Source organism: Miscanthus floridulus, chromosome 13 (genome assembly GCF_019320115.1).
Source record: "Miscanthus floridulus cultivar M001 chromosome 13, ASM1932011v1, whole genome shotgun sequence".
In the NCBI taxonomy this organism is placed as follows: Eukaryota; Viridiplantae; Streptophyta; class Magnoliopsida; order Poales; family Poaceae; genus Miscanthus; species Miscanthus floridulus.
Window position 1 is genome coordinate 42,369,143 of NC_089592.1, and position 9,664 is coordinate 42,378,806.

The window sequence follows — 9,664 nt, forward strand, 5'->3', positions numbered from 1 at the left end:
CTATTATTTTCTTCCTGACCAGTGCTATTGTTCCAAAGTCCAAACTTCTAATTGACATAAAAGCACATAAGTTAGTCAACTGCAGGTAGCCAAAGAACTATTAAATATAATCTTGCGGCACCATGGCAATTAGCGAAGCTGCTAGCTTCAAATGCAATGAGAAAGCAGCAAAGCAACCACAGGAAAATTTCCCTCGGCTCAAAGCTCATTTTCAGATTCCTCCAAAAGTACAACTTCTTAAGCCTTTCCTATAATATTTTTCGCCACCAACCACGCACAGGCAAGAGCCGGCTCCTCGGTTTCTCAGCTGCTCCAAACCCTCTCTCCCTCGGTCTCATCGAAAACCCCCTCGTTTTATTTCCTCTGCTCACTCGCCGCTTCTCTCCACCATCCTACCCAGGCACCACTCGCATCGTGTTCTCAGATCCCCGTCCCGCACTTCCCAAGGCCAGGTAAGCCGCTGCTGCGCCCTTCCCGATCGTCCCGTCCCGCGTCCTCGATCCGCCCCGCTGCTGCCCTGTTATTCGGAGGGTGAATCTCTGGGGCGAATGATCTGTGTCGATGCATCGTTTTTGTGCCGGTGTTAGCTGGATGGTGCTCCCAGTGGTACCGTTACAAGCTGACGAGAGCTGGGTTCATCATTGTCATATCCTTTTTTGGTTCAAGATGTGTGTGTTTAGGTTGCCTTTTTTAGTTCTGGGGGCGTGAAAATTTCAAATCATGGTCCCGGGTTTTAGGGGTGACTGCTTGAACTTCCAATCTACAAGATCCGTCTCCGATTCGTTAACATGGCAGGTGTCTTCCAGAAAAGGGTTGCTTGTTTGTCCCAAAATGAAGATTCCTTAAAAAATCGATTAGAACTCCACAAGGATCTATTTATGCTGATGTTGATTTAAGTTTTCTTTGTTACGCTCAACGTGAACAATGCCTCATGCTCTTGCAGCCATAGTGAACTCAGACTCATAATTTTGTGACACGCTCTGTTCATGTTCTGTCTGGATAGGTTAGTTGGTATTGAAGACGATGGCTGCTTCTGCAGCTGCTAGTGTGCAGATGGTGGCTGCACGCCCTTGCATCTCAGCCTCGCAAGGAATTCTTGCCACGAGGGTAGCGGTTTCTAGGACTGATTGCATGCTCAGTACCACTGCTACAATCCCCAAAATCAGTTGCTCCTGGCCTCTAGGTTCTAAGCGCAATGGTGTTCTTGTAAGAGCAATATCAGGAGAGAGTGGCCCGCAGGGGCTTCCCATTGATCTCAGAGGTAACTCAAATTGCAATTGGTATGATGCAAAGTATTTACTTTCTGTTTGTTGCATATGTTTTTTTTTGTTATGTGTGTGTGTGTGTGTTTGGGTGGGGGGGGGGGGGGGGGGGGGAGGGGGTGACTGTTCAATTACTGGCAGTTCCGCGTAACACGGAAGGCTACTGTTCAATTCTTAATCTGAAACAAGAACATTTGGAGTGGCCATTTTAGGCAGTCAGGCACAAAACATCAGTTAATAGCTTAAAGTACCATCCTGAAAATTTTCCACGAGCAGCTGAGAACCATATAAACATCATTGCATTAGATACCTGGAATGATTGTGTTTTACATATCATCTAGTTGATAATGGTAAAACTGAACTATATATTTAGCTCTTGTTTATTATTGTCCATGGTTCCAATTAGTAATCGAAAATCTGATTCTTTGGATAGCGTAGTTTTAAGGAGTGTAGAATAGACCTGTGAGTGGTGCCTTAAAGGAAAAATCAATTTAGCAGTAGCAGAAGAAAAATACTTCTGCTATTATTAGGACCAACAGTCAATTTACTGAAATTGCGTAGTATTCTCATGTCAAGCACAGAGTATTTTATTTATTGTTCTGTAGCCTTTATTTGAAAGGATGAAAACATAAAGGAATCTTTTTGTCAGTCTGCTCTCTGACAGTAAGCTTTTCATTACTACAATTTTCTCAGATACTTAAATGTTTCAGGTAAAAGGGCATTTATTGCTGGAGTTGCTGATGATAATGGCTATGGATGGGCAATTGCAAAGGCACTTGCTGCGGCTGGTGCTGAAATTCTTGTTGGTACATGGGTGCCGGTATGTTGATCAGACTCTTGCAGATTTCTTTGCATTGGACACTTTTACCGATCTGTTGTCTTATGTAGTATTCTTCTTTGATAGGCACTTAACATATTTGAGACAAGTCTGAGGCGTGGAAAGTTTGATGAATCACGGAAGTCTGTATTTTAGTTCTTTATTAGATTCATCATACAGATAGTTTAGCAGGTGTCTAACTTAAATGTTGATACAGGCTGCCAGATGGATCTCTTATGGATATTGTTAAAGTCTATCCACTTGATGCTGTCTACGATTCCCCTGATGATGTTCCTGAAGATGTAATGTTCCTATTTTTTTATCCCCTTTTTGCAACATGGCTTCGTAATTAACATTTTATTTCTCTATTAGGTCAAATCAAACAAAAGATATGCAGGGTCATCAAACTGGACAGTAAAGGTGTGTAGTTGGCAATCATTTTTCCATATGTATTATAGCTGCCTAGGTTCTATGCTTGCTAGAAGAAAATGCTCAAAATACAACTGCAGTGTGTTACCTGTTTCTCATAAAAGCTTTAGTGACAATAACATTGATCTCTCTTAATTTAACAGGAAGTTGTTGAATCAGTGAAGAATGATTTTGGCAGCATTGACATACTAGTGCATTCTCTTGCTAATGGCCCAGAGGTACAATCTCCCTCCATCTCGCTCTGTGTATACGTGCATGCAGTGGTGTGCTGCAGCTCTTTCTTGTGACACGACTCATTGTCTAACCATCTTAAAAATCGCCTATCTTCATTTTGTAGGTAACGAAGCCTTTGTTAGAAACATCAAGAAGAGGCTATCTTGCGGCAATTTCAGCATCCAGTTACTCCTATGTTTCATTGCTTCAGCACTTCCTTCCTATAATGAATCCCGGTAGTGCATATCTCCTATGCTATGCTGGCGCTTCTAACATTATTTCCCATGCTAAGATTAATACTGCTGTTGCTTCCTTTTTTTTCTTAAGCCAATGAATCATCGTAGTGTATTGCTTAGCTATCTATAACCTACTTCGTGTTGGTGAAACTTTTGAGTATAAAATCTATTATTCTGGTTTCACCTTTTTTGAGCTCTTCATTTATCCTTTAATAGAGAAAATGTGTTCTGAAACGCTACCTGTTAACCTTTATGTTGACACTGTTTCATGCATTTCAATATTTTGCAGGTGGTGCTAGCATCTCTCTAACATACATTGCATCTGAAAGGGCGATTCCTGGGTATAATATTCTGTTGAGGTTTTTGTGACGCAGCTAATTTCTGTGCTATGACATCTCGTGACTATTATGTTGATTTTGTTCTCTGATAGGTATGGTGGTGGCATGAGTTCTGCTAAAGCAGCTCTTGAGAGTGATACACGGGTATGGTCTTGCATAATTGTGTACTTAAATTCTTCATTTTCCCATGAATTCATGTTCGTATTTACATTTATAAACCTGTCGATGTAGGTGCTTGCTTTTGAAGCCGGCCGAAAAGGCAAAATCAGAGTTAACACCATATCAGCAGGTACTTTCATCAAGTAATACTGCTGAAGTAAAAAGAATATTAGCAGTATATATATTTTTTTGGTAAACTATTCCTCTATGCCTTGACAATTAACCTACACTTGTATCTGTAGGCCCTCTTGGGAGCCGAGCTGCTAAGGCAATTGGATTTATTGAGAAGATGATAGAGTACTCATATGTTAATGCACCATTGCAGAAGGAACTGTTGGCTGGTAAGAGTTGCCTCCTTCCTTTGTTACTTGTGACTTGCTGTTTCTTCACCCTATTTGAAAGGCGCAACCTTTTTCTTCAAATGCTCTTTTTTTTCTTACCAAATGTACTCTTGTTAAACAGATGAGGTGGGGAACACGGCTGCATTCCTGGTTTCTTCATTGGCTTCTGCCATCACTGGCTCGACTGTTTATGTTGACAATGGACTCAATACAATGGGGATTGCAATTGACAGCCCTACCATAACGTCATAGATGTGGTTGTGGTAGATAGACGACCATTCCTGCTGCATTGCGGTGTGATTCTTGAATAAAGATCTTAATTAGTTATTACTATGAGAGGTAAGGGCAGGAAAGGGACAAAATATGAAGTAACTGGTCTCTTGCGCCTTCTGTGTTGGAGACCAACATTAGAGTAATTTCCAGAATGATGGGGTACCTGGTAAATGCTATGATGTGGTTTTAAACGATTCAGAAGCAGTACAATAATTCCCTATAGTGTGTTTCTGATATTGTGTTTACTTGGCATTTTCAGCCTTTTATACTATTTTCACCGTGGTTGTGTACTCCCTAGATGAGCTATGAGCCAAGCCAAATGTTTTTCCTGTTTACATGTGGGATTACTATCAAGTACATCTATAGATAGAACTAGAGGCACCCATACATCCATATTTACCAATCTTTGAGAATAACAATAAAATTTGTGGAGCATAGATTAGACCCACCAAAGGATGTGGATCTGACAATCTTGACAACGAATGCTTGATCTATTACAAGATCTCTCTAATCATCTTCGTCTCCCTTTCTTTTGCTTTTGTGTTGGAGGCTCTTTTATCTGTTTTGGTTGTGCCATTCAGCATCGAGTGCACACTACGAAGGATGATGGCATCTTCATTTTCGCTTATATCACATTGGTGGCAAGGGGAATCGTAGAACCCAGACAAATGTGATGAGGTGAGCGTGATTCTACCGACCGCCCGTGAACACGGATGGGACAAAACAAACAACGTATTTAGGATCATCTTTTGTCAGTAACGCATAAATTGCCTGCACGGTACCCAGCTGATCATAGTACAACTAGCCAGAACCCGCGGCAATTGCCCCGGGCTAGGCAGCAGGGCCAGCAGACATGTATCTATAGGCGAGTAATTGATTGTGCGCACACCTATATATATAGCTGATCTTAAACATGCCATCTGCTGTGAACCGACGCCTGCCTACACAAGGCCAACAGGCATTCACACCAACAGGCGCCTTTCCACAGGGTGATCTCATCCTGTCCATACGTCCGTACGCATGGTTAGGGTTAGGATTAGGATTAGCAGTTAACCTCATCACCAAAGGGGTTGTCCTTTGATGAACGGTTGTCTCTCTTGGAGACACCCCTTCAGATGTATATAATCCCCTTTACAGATCAATGAAAGACAGTTCTCTCAATTTATTTGTTCCATTTACATTTCACTTTACAACACGTAATTAGTCACTTTCGCTCTACAAAACAACTGGAGAAGGAGAACGACAACAACAGAGGTGCATGCCTCTGAAACATCAACGGTAAGCACCATGGCAAAGATCAACTCAACGTCACATGTCGTTCGTGGCTTGTTCTTCGCTCTTTGCCACGTCGGCAGAGTTCGCCGTGGCCCGATCCGCCACCACGGCCACCATGGACAGCGCCACAGCGTCTTCGAGCGCCTTGCGCCTCGTGTTCGCTGCAACGTTGCCAATGGAGGCCATGGTCCTTTCGGCCGCATCTTCGACTCTGCAGTTGTCCAGTTCGTCGCCGCCAATGGAGTCCAGTTCGTCGTGACCGCCATGCTTCTCCTCCACGCGATCTTCGTCTGTAGAGCCAGCCACCATCTCCTCGCCTTAGCGCGGACGGTGCCAGCCCCAGCAACGATGCACCACGCGCTGTTGAGGCTCTAGCACGACCTGTTGTCGAAGCACCGGCGTAGCCCTCTGTGGAAGCCCCGATGCCACCCGCTCAAGTGGTGGCCGCCCCTGTCGCTACACCCACTGGAATCCCTATGGAGGAGATGTTGCCGGCACCAAATCGCCACTAGTGTGATTTCTGCAAGGAGTACACGCTAATCCCGCACACCCTAGAGTACAACTACTCACTGCCATCGCCCACACCGGTCCTGGCGACCCAAGTGGCGGCTGGCAGTGGTGATCCTGGCGGCGCCCTCACTCTGTGGATGTTTAATACCGTCGTCGCGCCGATGCTCCAGCAAGTGAAGACCGAGGACGAGGACATGGTGGCTGCCCCTGGCGTCCGCAACCTCTTCAACCCTGGCGGCACGCGCGTAGCAAGGACCGGTGTCCCGCCGTACAACTTTCTTGACGTGGCTGGCCCCGGCTCCGCCTCCGGCAGCGATGCTGCCCCTTCCTTAGCGCATCTTGAGCCCACGCGCGGACCCCTCGGCTTCTCCTTCGATGGCGACCCCGACACTGGCATCTTCGCCCGCGACACGCGCGGAGGCTGCTACCTGCATGAAGGCGATGGCCCTCCCGGGTCCTCCTCCGGCCGAGGGCACCACCACCACGGCCCCGACTCTCAGGCGCCTCCTCGGACGCGCGGTGGCCACAGTTGACCGGTGCCCTAGCCTCTGGCGCATAGGCACTTGGAACCCGGCCGGCGGATCTTGGTCTCCCAAGTGCGGAGGTGCTCAACATGGTGGTGAATGACAGCGGCTTCTACTCCCATGAGGACGGGGACTCCTCCTCGAACTGAAGACCGGCGGCAGCGGTGGCATAGTGGAGTGCGACGGCGAGGTGGTTTGCGACGGCGGCGGCTGCCTTCAGATGGCAACGGCGGTGGGTGGTTACCCTAACTACCGGCTGAGCCCCTTTTAAAGGCCCACAGGCCTGTGCCTTGCCACCCCCTCCATTTCCACTGTGCGTGCTTGCATGGACCTGCATTGGCCACAATCCAGGATGCCGATGGATTCAAGTTTGGCAAATCAAGCTATTTACTGTTTTCGTCAATTTATTTTTTAGCATTAATTCGCATAAGACTCCGTTAGTCTCTTGTAATTATGTGCTGTAAAAATAGTACTATAATGTTTAGTCGTTGACTTTAGCAATAATTGTACTTGTGATGTTTTTATCATTGTAAAATATCTTTTTAAGATATTGTTCAAAGCATTTGTCCTAGTATGTATGGTAAATCCAATAAACAATATCCTTGTTGTTATGACCTTGATCTTGCAATTTACATATTTATTTATTTATTTCGCAATCGATCATTTTATTTAAGCCCATTTAAGCTTTTTAATTTAAAGCACTACGCGCTTAAATAATGTATGCAACATTTTATGTGTATTTTCTCATCAATTGTATAACACGCATGTTCTATATTTGTTTGTTGGCCATACACAAGGTAGCACCATTATTGCTACTGTGGGATCTACACTAAGTAAACACTTAGTGAATATCCTCAACATGCATACCCAACATCACAAATTAGAACATTTGGTCTACATCTTTTCACAAAAGATGACTACCATTAATTTGCATTCCTATTAGCCATACACAAGGTAGCACCATAGTTGCTACTGCAGGATCTACACTAAGTCCACAACTTACTGACTATATCCTCAACATGCATACCCAATTCGTTTGCACATTAAACTAAGGTCTACATCAATTCTTGATGACTACCTTAAGATGTGTTTATACAACTTGCATTAATTACTAGGAATCTTCTATTAACACATACTATGCCCAATTTGAGGTCTACACCTTTGAAAGCCCTAGTTTGGTTTTGAATAATTGATGAAACGTATTTGGACTAATCCTTGCATCTAAGTGTGTGACTAGATAGGATGGTCCAATCCAAGTGATGGAGCAAGATGAAGTCCATGGTGATGGTGATGGACATGTGATGATGATGATCATGCTATAAACATGGAAAAGAAGAAAGAGAAAAACAAAATGGGCTCAAGGCAAAGTTATAATTGATAGGGCTATTTTATTTTGCCACTCAAGACACCAAGTGGGTGTGAGTGGGTTTAGGATAGATAGTCGTACTATCAAGAGGGGAGAATCTTAGTTAAAGCGTTTATCAAGTGCCACTAGGTGAAATGATTCATGCATATGCATTAAGACCTAGTGTGCTAACAATTAACCATTGGAAAGTACTTGAAAAATGCTAACACACATGCACAATGATGATACACAATGTATTTAGCACTTGGGAGCAAGGGTGAAGAGATAGAAGTTGATTTGGAGGTGAAAGGGTCAACAGGACCCTGATGGCGAGGGCAACAGGTGGTTTGTGTTGAACATATGATGGTTCTTGGATAGGAATTCTTTCTTGATCTATTGTGCTTTGGAACAAATATGCATGTGGGATGTGTATCCCTCTGCATAAGCTTTCCAAAATGTCAAAGATCATCAAAATCGGAGTTCGAAGCTAAGAATTATAGTCGTTTTAGCACTCAAGACTCTAGCTCAGGACCGGGTCCGGATCTAGGGTCTGGACCATGTTCTCTGGGTCCGGTTGTTGGGTCCAGACCATGTTTTCTGGGTCTAGTTGAGTGTTTTTACATGCATTTGGAGGGACAGTGTCGATAGAATATCGTCGATAGTCCTTCGAGGGGTATCCCACGAAGGTAGATTGATCAGCAGAGGAGCGTGAGATCAAAAACAAGAAGGCAACAGAGACACATGAGTTAGACAAGTTTAGGCCGTTAGTATGACATAATACCCTACCCTGTGGTCTGTTGGTTTGTATTAGCTATCGTATGATATGCCATGATTTTAGAGGGTGTCCCTGCCCGCCTTATATAGTCTGGGAGGTAGGGTTACAAGTCGGTTAGATCTGAGAGATAACCAGAAAGTAATAACTGATTATAGGAATCTTGGGATCATACATATCCTAATAGATCTCGTAGTATCTTCAGGATATCTTTCCGATGTCTTGTGGAAGGCACCGAGCAGAGTCGTGCCCCACAAGGCTTCTTCTTGTGGGCTAGGCCACCCCTAGGGGCGCAGCCCATCTGGTCTGCCGTGGGTATCCGGGGTCATACATCCCACAACTAGTCCCCGAGCGCCTTGTACCCGTTGTGCAACATCGTCTTGAGCTCGTCCGAGCAGGTGCGAATAACGTCGAGCAGTCAAGCTCATGGTCCAACCACCATGCTAAACTGCCGAGTAGCGTGAACCGTCACCGAGCAGTGTGAAGCATGGCCGAGCAGCATAATCTATCACCGAGCAGCATGACCTATCGCCGAGCATCGTGAACCATCATCGAGCAGAGTGACCCAAGTACGGCTTGCCATAAGGGTGTAAGGAGCTCAAGTTTAGAATCGAAAAATTTCTCCACAGTGGACCAAGTGTGCCCACTTAGAGTTCGAACAAAGTTGTAGGAGTCAATCTTCCTCTATAGGCATGCAGTCTTCGAGAAAAAATCCCACACACTCACCGCGAGGTGAAGTGTGCCCACTTAGTCTTCGAGCCTGATAGCAGATGATGTAGTCATGTGGTGCTAGGGTTAGAAACTTGAAGAATAGTAGAAAACTGGCCGAGCAGGCAGCCAGTCCCTGGGTGTGGCCCAAAAAGAGACAAAGCACATTCACCGCAAGGTGAAGTGTGCCCACTTAGTCCCTAAGCCTGACAGTAGGTGACGCAGTCACGTGGTGCTAGGGTCAGAAATAGAGAAACAATCAAAGACCAACGGAGTAGGCCGCTAGTCCCCAAGCTGCAGGTGGAGTTATCGGAGAAATCAAACCGTGGAGAAAAAATTGGAGTAACGGCTGTACAGTGTCAGTTACTGAGCCTCGATAAATGGCGGAGAAGTCAGCGATATTTTGGCGAGGAGCAACTGAAGGTAGCGATAAATGAGCGCCATGGGCTGTGGTTGCGCAGA

At 45.0% G+C, this 9,664-nt stretch overlaps 1 protein-coding gene across 2 annotated transcripts; it reads left to right on the top strand.

Annotated features, from left to right (window-relative positions):
• Positions 1–293: 293 nt before the first annotated feature.
• LOC136500424 (enoyl-[acyl-carrier-protein] reductase [NADH] 1, chloroplastic) lies at positions 294–4,360 on the top strand. 2 transcript variants are annotated; one of them, XM_066495769.1, is made up of 13 exons: positions 294–452; positions 1,009–1,261; positions 1,973–2,082; positions 2,167–2,222; positions 2,297–2,381; positions 2,452–2,499; positions 2,652–2,726; positions 2,846–2,957; positions 3,247–3,298; positions 3,388–3,439; positions 3,527–3,584; positions 3,697–3,795; positions 3,917–4,360. In XM_066495769.1, the coding sequence occupies exons 2-13, from the start codon at positions 1,024–1,026 to the stop codon at positions 4,045–4,047; spliced, it is 1,116 nt and encodes a 371-aa protein (XP_066351866.1). In that variant the 5' UTR covers positions 294–452; positions 1,009–1,023; the 3' UTR covers positions 4,048–4,360. The 2 variants fall into 2 exon arrangements, with proteins under 2 accessions (XP_066351866.1, XP_066351865.1); XM_066495768.1 differs by having other exon boundaries at positions 295–452; positions 1,004–1,261.
• Positions 4,361–9,664: the final 5,304 nt, after the last annotated feature.

Excerpts from the sequence above, each read along its gene's own strand:
- LOC136500424 (XM_066495769.1), top strand. The coding sequence starts at position 1,024 with ATGGCTGCTTCTGCAGCTGCTAGTGTGCAGATGGTGGCTGCACGCCCT. Across the intron at positions 1,262-1,972 it reads GCTTCCCATTGATCTCAGAG|GTAAAAGGGCATTTATTGCT; the intron begins GTAACTCAAATT and ends TAAATGTTTCAG. Across the intron at positions 3,299-3,387 it reads TCTGAAAGGGCGATTCCTGG|GTATGGTGGTGGCATGAGTT; the intron begins GTATAATATTCT and ends GTTCTCTGATAG.